Below are 14562 nucleotides of genomic sequence, written 5' to 3'. Positions count from 1 at the left end.
AGAGTGTGGGAATCTTTGGTCAACATATGAACGTTTATCCTGGCAAAAGTGAACCAATCTCTGCTCCATCAGTCCTCAGCCAGGGAGCAGTGGCTACCATGGACCTGACCAAGAGGCTGGGGCATGGAAGGCACTGCTGCCTTATCAAGAACTGTGTAAGAAAATACAGTATGGCTGGACATCCTAGCTCCTAGGTCAGCATAGATGTGAACAGAGCCAGGCCCAGTGGTGGCCCCAAATGTACACCTCACGGTTTCTTATTTTCCCCAGCAGATCCAAAAAGAGCAGGGAAACAGAATCCAGAGATCATAGACAATGATCCCAGGAGGACTGCAATCTTCATAAAGCATGAACCTGGAGAGCTTAAAGGGAAACTGTGTCCAGAATGTTCTGCCTGCCCTTCTTCCATTGACAAAATATCTTCCTTGGGTTTTGTGTCTTTCGCAAGAGGGACTGGATCTCTTTACATGTTTTTCCCCACTTAGTGCTGATGTAATTCCAGAGACTGAAGTCGACAACTGTCAGTTCCAAATACTGGGTCCAAACCAAAACAAACACAAGTATAAACACCGTATCCCAAAGGAAAGAAGACATAGTCCTCCTTGCTTTAGAGTGGAGAAAAACAGCCCCTCTCCTTGGCACCACATATTTCTGGAGAGTGTAAGGCATGCTCATGGACTCTCCAGTTCTGTGTTTGTTGCCTTCCTGGGAAAGGACCTGCAACCTCTCTATCGCAGGGGCTTTAAGGCTGTCTCTGCTGTTGGCTCAGATACCTGACACTGAAATAAACCTGTCCTCTGAGGAAAGTGGATTTGGAGGTGCCACATGTAGCTAGTGAGGAGGGCTGGCACTTCGTCTACCTACCACTTTGAAAAGCTGATGACTCCTTAAGATTTTTGGATTCAGGAAGCAATAAAAGAGTCTCTACAAGTTGCACAGTACTGTAGGAAGTATAAGAACCAAGCACACTCATGGGCTAGAAGAGGAGAAAAATATAAACCTTTTAAATATATTAAATATTGCCGCCCCCACAATAAGTCATTAGTTGAGAGGAAGGGGCATTGTGCAGATGTGGCCCATGCAGCACAAGTACTCCAGCTGCTGAGGGGGAATCCTTGCTCAGTCACTGGCAATGGGGTAAGCTTGATGTTGGCTGTGGCCAGTTGTCCTGGCACTTGTGTTCTGCTGGCAGGACAGGACGTAGCTAGGGACAGAGAGACACCTGTAATCTGAACAGCAGCTTGCATTCAGGAGTCCCTGCCAGGGTTTTTCCACAGCTGGTGTCTGGCTTCTCAGCAAGGAGGCGTGAGGCTGCCCAGGGAGCCCTAGAAGAAGGATCCCAGGCGGGGCCAGCAGAAAGAGTCCACCCCAACCCTCACGCAGCTCCTGAATGGGCCTCACGTCTCATCCTCGCTGAGCCGCTCCACAGACCAGAACCAGGCCGTGAATGGATGCTGGGGCTCTAGGCAGTAATTCTCTGCCACTGCCTGGAGCAACATGATATCAGTGAGGACTCGGTATTCCTGAGCCTGGAGAGAGGCACAGGATTCACACCAAGCCTGGGTGGGGAAGCTACAGGATCAGGTGAAGGCTGAGCAGCAGGACAGGGGACTGGTCCTGGGTCTTGGCACACATGGCCACGCTCCTGCATGCAATTTCCTCTGGTTCCAAACTGTACTCAGAAGCAAATAGAATTAGCCCCTCCCTGGGATGTTCTACTTGACGCCTTTTCTAGATCCCTACTGACTCACTAGATGGGTCTTCCACCTCTTTCTTAGCATCTTATCCCAGGAAATGTGAGATGGATGGAAGGGGATGAAGCAATGGACTATTCTTCCCAAGGGTGTCTCTGATAGGGGCTGCCTCCCCCTCTCTACAGGAAGTGCCATGTATGCTCCCCTTATTCTTTTTGGAGTAGTTGATCTCATTCCCCTGTAAGGAAACAACCATTTCTCCTTAGAAATAGCAGCTGGTTAGGACTAGCACCTTACACACTCCCCTTCTTAGGCTATGTGTTGGCCAGGACACAGGAGGGGGCCGCTGAGACACTAAAAATGAGACTGGGGTCTATGGCAAGCCCTTGGGTCCAGAGAAAGGAAGATTTGTGATCCTTAAAAGGGCTCCAGGTCTGCACCCTGAAGCACAACATTCTGGGATGACATAAGGGAGCTTCAGAAGCCTCAGCAGGCAGGAGTTTACGGGTTTCTGACGTGTTTTTGATGTGCTGGGTCCTAACTTCACTCTCCACCATAGGCAAGCTCTGAGGGAGAGGCTGGGGCGCATTCACACAGAGCGCATGAAGCTTTGCTTTCTGGAAGCTCTGGTGCTTCACCAGTTTTGGGCACTCGTCTAGGTGCAGACTCCCTTCCCTCAGCACTGAGCTGTGCAAGAGACCCCTGTTCACATGGGCGGCTGTGAGGCTGTCGGGAGGAGAGGTTTCCTAAGTACACAGAGCTCAGTGCTCAGTACAATACTGTGCTCCCAGTTCACTCAGTACAATACTGTGCTCCCAGTTCACTGGACTATGGTTTTTCCTCCACGATCCTCAGGCTCACATACCTTCAGGTAGTCCTCCATTGCAGTTTCCAACATAAAGAGGTCAGTGAGGAAAGTGCCAAGGTATGGGACGACACCCTGTGTCATGAGAGGTAGGTTTGGGATGAGTCCCTGCTCTCTGGTGCCCACAGGGGCCCTCCCCTGAAAAGGCTTCAGTGTCCTGGTCCACACCAATTTCCCACATGGAAGGGCCTAGGAACCTTAGTTGCTTCCCCTCGATTCTCTTTCCTCTAACCCTCCCAGAATATCAGACTCCTCTTAATCTCCTCCAGGGCCTGCTTTTTGAAATTCAAAAATAGCAGGGTATGGAGTCCTGGGCCCCTCCCCAGCCACAAATGCATTCTCTACCCAGACTGCTAGACTACCTCATCCTGGTCACCTGGAAAGTGGAAAGAAGATATTGAGGAACTGTGGAGACAGGAGTTGGGAGCTGGAGTCGCACGCCCCACCTCTCCTGATTAGGAGGCTTCCAGCCATCAGGGAGGAGCCCCTCTCCCCTGACCTTGGAGGCCCTGTCCCTCATGCACACTCACCTTCTTCAGCAGTCCCTTCCACGCTCTCTGCAGCTGCCTCACCAGGGTGGCAAGTTTATTCGAGGGCTGCTCCTGGAGGGCCAAGGACAAGATCCTTGAGAGCAGAATAGCCTCAGTCCCCCGGCGCCCATTGTCTTTGACTTCAGACCCTAGACATCCAACATAAGTCGGCTGATACTGATGCTCCATTCTCCTAAAGTATCTCATGAGTCCTTCTAGAACAATCTCAGCTCCCCCATTCAGTCCATGTGGGACCTGGAGCTTGGAGCCTGACCTCCCTAAGATTGTTTTCTCATGGGCAGAAGGGAGAACACCAACTACTTCCTACGGTTTCCTGAGGACTCAGGATCCTATTACGATCATCATTTTTGTGGCCCCAAACCCATCCCCACTCCATCTGTGAGCAGAGGCCTGTCCTCTGGGCTGTCCACGTCCATAAGGGCACCCATGTAGACCATCTCAATGGAAACATTGAGACCTGAAGTCTAGACTAGAGAGTCTGGATGGGCAACACCAGCTTGATCCAGCCCCAGGGGGAATCCTCTACCCAGGCTGTCAGCACATTCATGCCAAAGGCTTCTGCTCCCCGAGGAATGCTTCAGGTCATTCGCTACTTCATCCACACATGATCATGCCTCCTCACACCCATCCTCTCCTTCTAGCCCTGCACTTTCCATGCTACCTTGATGAGTAGTTTCCTGCCCTGGGGTTGTCATCTCTACAGAGCTTTGTGAATGTGTGAGAGCTCTTCCTGAAGAGAGGGAAAGAAGTTAGGCTCAGGGGAGACATAACGTGGCAGGGTAGAGTGCGAGTCCTTTTTCTTGGAGAACCCCCACATGTCCAATGGGCTGGCTGAGGGTTTTCTCTGGGCTCCTCTGAGCACTGAGGTCTTTGTAGGACATGGGAGGGAGTTCTCCTGGGCGTCCTCCTGGGCGTCCCTTCCCCGCTTAATTGAACAGCTCGGTTTGGGTGGGGTTTTGGTTGAACCATGGGCAGAGAGGTCAGTGGCTGCCAAGTCACCGCATGGAAATATGGAATTCAGCTCAGCCCACAGTAGGGCATGGAGGAAATTGGATTTCTCCAGCAGGAGGCAGGGTGGCCTGTTCCCAGGAAGGCTGAGAGAAGCAGCCCCAGGCCCAGGTCCTTTGGTCAGGGTTTGCTGCCTCCCAGGAGGTCCAAGCTGACTGAGGGGGAAAAGGACAGGCCTGTGGGAGATCCCCCCTCCATCCTGGTCCCTCCCTGGAGAGAAGCCTACTCACCTGGAAACGTTGTCCCATGTCCTCTTCAGGTGGTGAATGGAGACACTCTGCAGAGCTGTGAGGATGGCATGCAGGGAGCAGAAGTTCCCCAGAATCTGGCAGGCCAGGGGGAGGGGAGAGGAGGAGCTGTCAGTGGGAGAGCAGGAGCCCTAGATGCTCGAGAGCCTCAGTGCCCCCCTCAGTTTATGGACACCCCCCCCCCCGGATGAAGCTGATGACCATGGAGCTGCAGAAGGGCACAGGGCAGCCCCAAAGAGGAACACTGCTGGAGAGAGGGAGGATGTTCCTTCACTGCAAAGAAGGAGTCACGTAGGAACTGAGCGTCCCAATGTTGGGCCATGTGAGTGAAGGTCAGCATACCCCTGGGAAGAAGAGCCTAGGGACCACAGGTCTTAGAGCAGGGTCTTTAGCCCTGAGAAGGGAGAAAGACAGAAGAGTAGTTCCCGAGGCTCCGGAGAGTCTCAGGGAGTGGGGCCTCCCATACCATACCTTGGCCACCCGGATCCAGTGGTCCACCACCATGGCCCTGTCCTGGGCTGTCATGCTTGGGTTTCCAAGGCACGTGGTGATGATGCAGCTGGCCACAGCATTAAACTGGGCGATGGTGGCCCAGACTGTCGGTGCCAGGTGCTTGTTGTCAGGCCTGTTCCTCCGGGACCAGATGGAGCCCAGGCACTGATGGGGCACTACCTTCTTGAACAGCTCCTAGGGGACAGGCGGAGGTTTTTTGAGCCACACACATGTTCACACATGCAAGACTCATGTCCTCGGGAGGTGTCCCAGGTCAGAGCGGGAGATCAGGAGGCTGCGAATGTGGCCTGAGACTGCTTAGAGAGCCTGGATTTCATGCCACTCTTTTTCTCTGAGAGAAGTCATTGCCAGTTGCCTAAGGAACCAAGAGAGGCAAGGGAAGAGAGGAAGGCATGTGCATGCTGATAGTTCCATGTCCAGGGGGCCGCTCCAAGAGGAGATCCCAAGGGGGCATCTTCTCATCCACATGCTCATCCGTGCGGTCCCTGTCTCCTTTCAGATGCCCATTCTCACATGGTGAGAACAGGCTATCCCTGTTTAACCTGTCCTTAGGGACACATCAGATGCCTAATCCAGATTGAGGGTGCTCAGGCTCCCAGGCAGATGTTTGGGCGACCCATGGACATGACTGAACACAGGAGCTGCTCCCCTCCCCCTGAGGGACCAGAGCCTTCCCATTTATGGTCTCTCGCTTCTGACTCATTGCATGTATATGGTACCTCTGCCTCAGTCCTTCTCAGTGTCTGTCTCCACAGTCTGCAGCTGGACAGTGATTGCTCAGGTCTAAAAACCCTAATTGGTTTGTTGTTTAGGGCTGCAACTGAGACCTGGCCCCATATCCTGGGAGTCCACGTCAGGGAAAAGCAGGTATAGGGCAGCTGAGAGCAGAAGAAAAGCCGGCCCTTCCCTCCTACCCTGGGGGCCCCGCTGCTCACCGCATCCATGTAGGTGAGTTGCTCTGCCACCAGCTTGGGAGGAAAGTCCAGGAGGTCAGGTTCCTTCTCCTTGAGCTGGTTCTTGGGTTGGCAGGATGCCTCTGCGGCTGGAGTGGGCTCAGCGGCAACTGGGACAGCTGGAGTAAAAACTCCCAGGCAAGCCGATGGCCCAGCTGTCCGTGCCTCAGGACCTGGCAACCATTCATCACATAGGAGCCCCTGTTTCAGAACGTTCTGGAGCAGCCAGTGGAGGGGAGGCTGGCTCGGACCCTGAAGGTGATGGCTGATGCAGAGCCAAGGTTGCCTCTCTCTCCATGGGAGACTCTTTGGCTGACTCAGCTGCTGGAATGAGTCACATAGCCGACACGGGGGTAGCAGAAAGGGAAAGGTTCAGCCACATCACTGACATTCCATGGGCCTTTCCCTCAACGGGACAGATCCCATGGCCTTTCAAGGAGTACCCAGACCATGAGCCCCATCCCGGTTGGCCTTCCCAGCTTGCAATGCCCCTTACTCTCCGCCTCAGTCTCTGCGAACTGCAGAAGTTCCCACTGCCTCAGCAGAATGGAGGCATGGATGTTCATGTCCCAGTCATGCCAGGTGAGGTGCACATAGGCCCCCTTGACCTCCAAATGGGCACCGTGCGGGGATTGCCCTATATCCTGCCACGTCTGCTCAGGCCATGTTCCCAAGATGGGACACAGAGTGCTGGGGAAAGTCATATGTGGAGCAGAGACAGGGACCTGTACTTTCCTTCCCCATGCTACTCCCACAGCAACATTCTTTCTGTGTGGGCCCCACAGAATGGGCCCAGCCCACATCCAACCACTCTGGAGCTGTCTTTGTTGACTGCTGACCAGGTGGGATGAGGGACCTCCCATAGTCTGTCCTTTGGTCCCTCAGTCATACATCCTTCATGCAGACCAGTATCTGTGTTTTGGTTGGAGGCCAATGGGTGAGTGGTCTGGTCTCCACACCTTCTGTTCTTGGCCCCACTTATATTGGTCAGTGGAGGTGGATATGGATAGCAGCAGACAGCACAAGAACGGACCATCCATGGGACAGTTATTGTAGGCACCAACTAAGCCCACAATGGGCTCTGCTTCCCATAGAGCTTGGCATCCCATCCACAGCTCTCTTGGACTCATTGGCTTCTTTAGAGGATGCCACCCCATTAAGCTCTCCCATGGAAGTCAAGAGTTCTGGGAGATCCATCGTTCTGAACGTCCTTCACCAGTAACAACACCTGTCGCCTCCCACCCTGCTCTGTGGAGGCAGCCGGCCCTCCTTTGGCACCCAAAGACCTATCCTGTTCTTCCTTGATCGTAGAGTGCATCCTCATGGTCCCAGTAGAGGTGGATCCATTCATCCCTAGAGTAGGTCACAGAGATACCCCATTTTATGATTGCTAGACATGCATGCTTAGGATGTGGAGAGTGCCTATCTGACCCTAGGATGAGAATTGAGACCCAGACATTGTCTCTACTTTACCCATTCACTGCTCTTGGTGACTAGAGAGTGCCTGCATTCCTAGGTGCTTAAGAACCATGACTGAATGAAATCATCCCAAACAAGACTTTGCAAATCCTGAGTTGCCCTTGGGCTGCTATGTCTGCTCCCAGTGTATCCTTGCCCTGTGCACATAAAAGACCACAGTCAGGACCAGCTAGATGGCATCTCAGAGGTCCTTTGCCAATATGAAAGCTTCCAGCTTTCCATTTCCTTTCCATAGACCCAGAAGGACCAGAGGCCTGTGAGGGTTGAGCCTGAACGTGTCTTCCCTAGAGAGAGAAATGTTAAATGGGAAGATGGCTAGCATATCCAGCAGCCCTTTCTACAGATCTGGTCCCCAGAGAAGCACATGCCATGTTTCCTCCCATGACTTCTTCCAGTCACCCTATGAGGTTAATCTTCTTAGCACCCCCACTTTTCAGGAGAGGAAAGGGAAGGTCAGAGAGGTGCAGTGACATTCCCAAGACTTACAACTTGTAGACGGAAGGCTCCCCCTTGTGCTGGCTATGGGGTTGGCACTCATCTATTGAACTGCTGATCCAGGACCTGCTGGGCTGACCTGAACATCTGATAGATGGAGCACATTGTTGCGATGTTTGGGAAGCTTCTATCCAGGAAGAATAGGAACAGGGATTGTCCTCATTCTGCACTGCGCCTTCTCTGAGCACCAGTATCGTGCAGGCCTCAACAGGGTCGGGGATGATTCCTTTTCCAGCAGGCAGACAAGAGGGTGGAATGGGGGGGGGGGCAAAGTAGTTAGCTTCAATGCCATCAACCACCAGAAGTAGCAGGGTCTGGATCTCAGACTGCATCCTCCCATCCCTTTGGGAACTTGTGCAAGAAGAGGGACTTGAATGCCCACCCAGAAAAAAGGGTCTAGGCTGAAAACATAAAACCAACTGTTTGTAGGCTTCCAAAGGACCATCTAGGCTTAAATGTACTGGTGACTTCAACACATGCTGTTAGCTGGACAATAATGGCTTGTCTGTCTCTTCACAGCCTGTATGAAGAGCTGTATGTATGCCTTGGAGTCATGAGGAAGGAAACCTACAGTCGAGAGGAGAAAAGAGAGGTTGAGAATCTCCAAGGTTGCTCAAGATCATCAGCGTTGGGCCTGAGAACTGTCCAAAGCATGGACTGCATGGCATTTCACCTATACTGATGAGGCTTGGCCTGTTGCTGTCAGGGGACGAAAGGTTCAGGGGGAAATCACGTTCCTTGGCAGGCCCCAGGGCAGCTAGTTGTGTCTAGTCTGGGTTCTGGCCTTGCGCTAATCATCTCTGGGTCCTGAGACTGGCCATGAACCTGGACCCGTTTTCACTCTAGTCCAGCACTGGATGTTGTTGGCGGCCTGAGTTCCCTGGTGTTTGTCAAGGGAGATGGGGTAGCTGAAGCCTTGCAGCAGCTCATGCCAGATGTCCTGGGTGGAGCTCTGAGAAGACAGAGCCAGCTACCTGGGCCAGGAGGCATCAGAGTCCTTCCACCCAATCTTTAGGTCTAACTTCTGGCAGATGGATCGACCCAAATCATCTGTGAGGACCCTTAAGGTGCCCGTTCCTTGCAGCATTGCTGGAATGGCAACCAAATTGAGTCACGTCAACTTCCAGCAGCCTTGAAAGACTGAGTCACTGTGGCAGACCACCTCCTTTTGGGGGGACTGTGAAGACCTAGAGGGAAACAGCTTGTGAGCTGGTGGACCTCCAAGGATTCTATATGTTCTGAGAGATGATACCTTCCAGAAAGACCTATAGAATGGCTTGATCCCACTGTCCCTTTCCTAGGTTTAATCACCCTATCTGGTATGAGGATTTAGAAGGGCATGGGCCAGTTCTCCAAAGACAGCAGAGCTGGGTTCTCCACAGGTTAGCTGGCATGAGTAGGGAAAAACATAAAACCAGTGCAAAAAGGCAAAGATACTCAGGGCTTCATGAAAAGCAACACAAGGCCAAAGGAAAGAAAACAACTGCCCTCCAAACCATGGAAAAAATTCACTCTCTTCTCTACCAGTCCCATGGAGGTGAAGAGGGTCTTTCTCCCTTACCCCATAGCTGGTGGCAGATATGCGGAGGTTTGGGTTACTTTGGGGTTGAGTCTGTGGGATACTCAAGTGGAAACACTATTGGAAGGACACAGGTTTGTCCCTATATTTGAGTGTGGGCCCTGGTTGTGGAAAACCCTCTTCCCATTCTCACCTCAGAGCAGCACTAATCCTGCTTGGCCTGGGACAACTGACCCTTGTCCAGCAAGTTGGCGTCGTTGAAGTCCCCAGTCAGCTCATTCACAATCTCTGGGGTTCAGCTCTGAAAATGCAGTGCCACACAGATACAAGGCCAAGAGCCATTAGCAGCCTCCTGGGACATTGCCACAAGGGGACACCCCCATTAGACGCCGTGTTCTCTAGTTCAGGCTAAGAGGGATGGCTGAAAAGACATATAGGAAGGATGTAGCCAGAGGACACTCTAAGGCTCATGACTACCATGAGCCTTATCATTGTGTCAGCCCTCACCTTCTCATCCTGCCTGCTATGACCTGGGGTATGAACATGACAGATGGGTCCAACCTCCAACACCAGGCAGCTTGCTTCTGCCCATGAAGGTCATGTCCCTCATCCCCTGTCCCCACTTCTACAAACACACACACAGATGCCCACACAGTAAGGGACAAGTGCAGTGGGCCCTCTAAGGTGGGACCACAATTGTTGCCAGCTCTCCAATGGGCTTCCTAGAGCTGCCTTGTGTTACCTGTTGGTGTCTCCTGCCCCATGAATAGAAGCTTCAGAAAAGAGGGCTGAAATACTGTCTGCAACTGCAACTGTCTCTGGTTCTGGGCTCCCCTGGGCCCAGCACCCCTGGAAGTAGGAAGAAAACAACTGAACATCGTGTTCTGTCAAAGGTCTCCACTCACATGTGCTGGAGAGCAGGTTGCCCTTTGAAATGGGTGCCTGGTTACCAGAGTTCTAAGATCAGTTGGGGCATATCATTAAGGATGTGAGGTCACCCTTTCAGGATTCTAATACCTGGGGCCCTTCGTTCAGTCACACCTCTCCGTAGCCCCTTCAGTTGACTCTTGACCTCTCTTCCCCGGGACTGTACACAATGAGCCCCAAATGCCAGAGGCACCATTCTCTGGAAATGGCCCTCAGGTCCTCCCTTTCAGGAGAAAGAGCTGAAGTCAAACCTTTGTTCTCTTTCCTTTCCCACTTCTGTGTCCTCAATCATTCTGTCTCGCCTAGTGCCCACATTCCCAACCTGCATAGTGGGGACCAGGGAGAATCTACTTCTTTGGGACATCTTGGGGGTGTGTGGAGATCGTATTTGTGGTATGTGTGCAATGGTATCACAGGAATCAGAGGTACACATTGAAGGCCAGAAGAATTGCAAGAAGGGATGGGACTTGGCCTGGATGAATGCTCCCAGGAGTCCTGGGTCCCGGCTTTGTGTCATTTTGGAACCATCCCTTTCCTTCTTGGCGTCATTATACTGGGGCACCATGATGGGGTGGAAATGCTTAGCGAGTGGCTTCTGAGCCTCGGGATATACTCAATGTGATGAAATAGCATGCCTCGTGCGTCTCCAGATGTCATGTAAAGAGTTTCGCACTTCCTAGTTACTTTTCTCATGTTCCACTTCTCCCTTGTTCCTCTTTTCTTCTCTCACCCTGAAGCAAAAATACAGCCCAGGTGGTTGGGGCTGGCATCAATCGAGGCTCACAGTGCCAGGAACGGAGTCAGTGGCAAGGACAACATGCGCCCAGATACTCAGATTCTGAGTCGAATGGCTCCCTGAATGATGGGTGCTAACTTGGGGGAAAATCTTTTGCTAGTCCAGCCTCAGTCACAACCACGGGCTCAGAAGAACTGTGGTCCCTAGGCTCTTCATCCCAGGGGCATGTTGACCTTCACTCGCATGGCCCAACACTGGGACAATCAGTTCCTACGTGACTCCTTCTTTGCAGTGAAGGAACATCCTCCCTCTCACCAGCAGTGTTCCTCTTTAGGGCTGACCTGTGCCCTTCTGCAGCTCCCTGGTCATCAGCTTCATCCAGCGGGGGGGGGGGGGGTGCTGTAAACTGAGGGGTCACTGAAGCTCCCGAGCATCTAGGGCTCCTGCTCTCCCACTGACAGCTCCTCCTCCTCCCTCCCCCAGGCCTGCCAGATTCTGGCGAACTTCTGCTCCCTGCATGCCATCCTCACAGCTCTGCAGAGTGTCTCCATTCACCGCCTGAAGAGGACATGGGACAACGTTTCCAGGTGAGTAGGCTTCTCTCCAGGAAGGGATCAGGATGGAGGCAGGATCTCCCACAGGCCTGTCCTTTTCCCCCTTGGTCAGCTGGGACTTCCTGGGAGGCAGCAAACCCTGATCAAAGGACTTGGGCCTGGGGCTGCTTCTCTCAGCCTTCCTGGGAACAGGCCACCATGCCTCCTGCTGGAGAAATCCAATTTCCTCCATGCCCTACCGTGGGCTGAGCTGAATTCCATATTTCCACGTGGTGACTTGGCAGCCACTGAACTCTCTGCCCATGGTTCAACTAAAACTGCACCCAATCCAAGCTGTTCAATTAAGCGGGGAAGGGACGCCCAGGAGGACGCCCAGGAGAACTCCCTCCCATGTCCTCCTCAGAGGAGCCCAGAGAAAACCCTCAGCCAGCCCGTTGGACATGTGGGGGTTCTCCAAGAAAAAGGACTCGCACTCTACCCTGCCACGTTATGTCTCCCCTGAGCCTAACTTCTTTCCCTCTCTTCAGGAAGAGCTGTCACACACTCTCAAAGCTCTGCAGAGAAGACAACCCCAGGACAGGAAACTACTCATCAAGGCAGCACAGAAGGTGCAGGGCTAGAAGGAGAGGACGGGTGTGAGGAGGCATGATCATGTGTGGATAAAGTAGGGAATGGCCTGAAGCATTCCTCGGGGAGCAGAAGCCTTTGGCATGAACGTGTTGACAGCCTGGTCTGAAGATTCACCCTGGGGCTGGGGCTGTCTGGCTCTATTCACATCTATGCTGAGTTAGGAACTAGGATGTTCAGCCATCCTGCATTTCCTTACGCAGTTCTTGGCAAGGCAGTGGTGCCCTTCAGGACCCACCCTCTTGGTCAGGTCCATGGTAGCCACTGCTCTCTGTCTGGGGTCCGATGGAACAGAGACTGGTTCTCCCATGCCAGGATAAAGGTTCATACACTTGACCAGAGAATCCTCACACTCTCCTTGCTGGCCAAGGGGACTGTCAGGTCTGGGGGTTCTGAAGTTCCTGGTCTCCAACATCTACCAGGTGACACACCCATGTTCCACTCACTTGTCTGAAATGGGGAACTCACCTGACCCAGTAGACCAAGACACAGATGGAATGGGAGCAGGGGAGAAGCATCTATCATGCAAATGGATGCGAAATGAAGCATGGTAGGAATACTTCTATCCAGACACAACAGATAAAAAAGGGGGAGGTAGGAAGACCCAAAGAAGGACACTACTTCATCATAATGGAGACCATGGAATAAGAGCGAACATCATGAAATATTTAGACACCCAACATAGGGGCACCCAAAGGCATCCAACAGTTCATAACAAACATAAAGGAACCTTGACAGCAATACCATACAGTGGGGGACTCTAACACCCCACATCTATTAATGGAGACGTGATCCAAACTGAGAATCAACAAGGAATCAATGGTTTTGAGGGATGCACTCATTTGAACACATAGATGCAGAACCTTCCACCCTGAAACAGCAGAATCCGTAGTGCTTACAAGTGCACATGGAACATTCTCCAGAATAGATCACACGTTAGGGCACAACCCAAGTCTCAACAAACTCCAAAAGATGGATATCATACCATGCATCATTTCTGAGCATGACACTATGGAACTCCAAATGAACCCCAAGAGCAAATCTGGAGAGACCATGAATCCATGGAGTTTAAATTACATGCACCCAACAAGGACTGGGTCAACCGAGAATCCAAAGAGGAAATCCAAAATTCAATGGAAGCAAAAGGACAAGCCAAGGGTCCCCAAACTTGCAGATACAGTGCAAGGGAATCGAAGAAGACAGGATCCAGCACCACAAGAAAAATCCCCAATACTGTAAGCTGACACAAAAGGACCTAGCAAAAGTACAACACAGAGCTCCTGAGCAGTCGCTCAGTCTGGGCAAGTTGGAGCTCCTGCTGTTGGGTGCATGCTTAGCTTCCATCTCAACTCTAAGTCCCAGAATGGGGGGGGTATTTCCTTACTTCCAGAACCATCCCCACCAGGGCCACTGGGGAATCAACCTTTCAGGGGATTCTTGGCAGAGAGAAATTGCCAAAAAGGCCCAGGAAACAACCACCCCTTCCCTGCTGGTGGATCAAGGTGGCCAATTAGCTTTCCCTCTGTGGAACATTCCACAGTGCTTTTGGGGGGATGATCCTCTCAGGTTCTGATGCCCAGGGTATCATGGCAAAGTGCAGATTCCAATTGAGAAATCCTGGGAGGGACCTGACCCTTTGCATTTCCAGCATGCTCAGAGCTGATGCTTGGGCCACCAGTCCCTGGAGCACATGGAGAAACAACTTGTCAGCGGACCAGTGGACAAAATGTTCTCTCTTTCACCACAAAGAAGAGATTGATCAGCAACAGTCTGGCAGCCACAAAGAGGTGTTTGATTGTCAGGAAGATCAACAGCCAGGCAGGGCTTTGTCCACCCCCACAGGCCTCTCCTTCTGTTCTCCAGGGTATAGGGAGGCAGGATGGGAGGAAAGACAGTTTGTTCAGTGGAAGCTAAATCCTGAGCTTGAGTTCCTTTTGACCTAGTAGACTGGGTACTCCTAGGAGGCTTCCTCTCTGGCCTCTATGGAAGGCCATTCTAAACACCAGTGCTTGCTTCCCAAGTGCTGGGATCCTGGGCAGAAAGCGACGGAACACAAGAGAGTCACAGGGAAGTGACACAGTTTGATCATGAAAGCTTGGAGTTGTGAAAGACCATCTCTTGCCCTATGTTCCCTTGGTCAGAAACCTCTCAGCAACCACTCAGAGGATAGACAGGCAGGTACATAGCAGGGACGGGGATCCCTGGGAGCCACTGTCAACCGAACCTGGTGGTCTCTTCATCACAATTCACACAGACCAAGATACTGAGGTAAGACTTAACATCCGTGAGTGTTACGTTAACATAGGTTTTTGATTCATGGGTGACTTTTCAGAAACAGAAAAGAAGAATAAAGGGAATAAGGAAAGAGAGGCAATTAAAAAAAAACAGACTCA

General features: G+C 52.1%; 1 protein-coding gene across 7 annotated transcripts in view; it reads right to left on the bottom strand.

Moving 5' to 3' along the window:
- Positions 1-343: 343 nt before the first annotated feature.
- The window catches only part of LOC123927169 (ral guanine nucleotide dissociation stimulator-like), a 49459-nt gene continuing 35240 nt past the window's right edge, over positions 344-14562 (bottom strand). Inside the window, exons 3-10 of one of the 7 annotated variants that reach the window (XR_006815359.1) lie at positions 9519-9626; positions 7798-8032; positions 5815-7185; positions 4838-5053; positions 4349-4443; positions 3090-3161; positions 1402-2634; positions 344-1204 (exon numbers count right to left, since the gene is read on the bottom strand). Coding sequence is in view for 5 of the 7 variants with exons in the window: in XM_045981682.1 (XP_045837638.1) it covers positions 1120-1204; positions 1402-1529; positions 2560-2634; positions 3090-3278 (477 nt within the window). In the remaining 2 variants the exon portion in view is untranslated. Of the gene's footprint in view, positions 1205-1401; positions 2635-3089; positions 3287-4348; positions 4444-4837; positions 5054-5814; positions 7186-7797; positions 8033-9518; positions 9627-14562 lie in introns of those variants that run through there. The other 6 variants (XR_006815360.1, XM_045981686.1, XM_045981682.1 and 3 more) reach the window with 6 other exon arrangements.

The sequence above is a fragment of the Meles meles genome, chromosome 16 (genome assembly GCF_922984935.1).
Source record: "Meles meles chromosome 16, mMelMel3.1 paternal haplotype, whole genome shotgun sequence".
Lineage (NCBI taxonomy): Eukaryota > Metazoa > Chordata > Mammalia > Carnivora > Mustelidae > Meles > Meles meles.
This window is presented reverse-complemented; position numbering and strand designations above follow the sequence as displayed.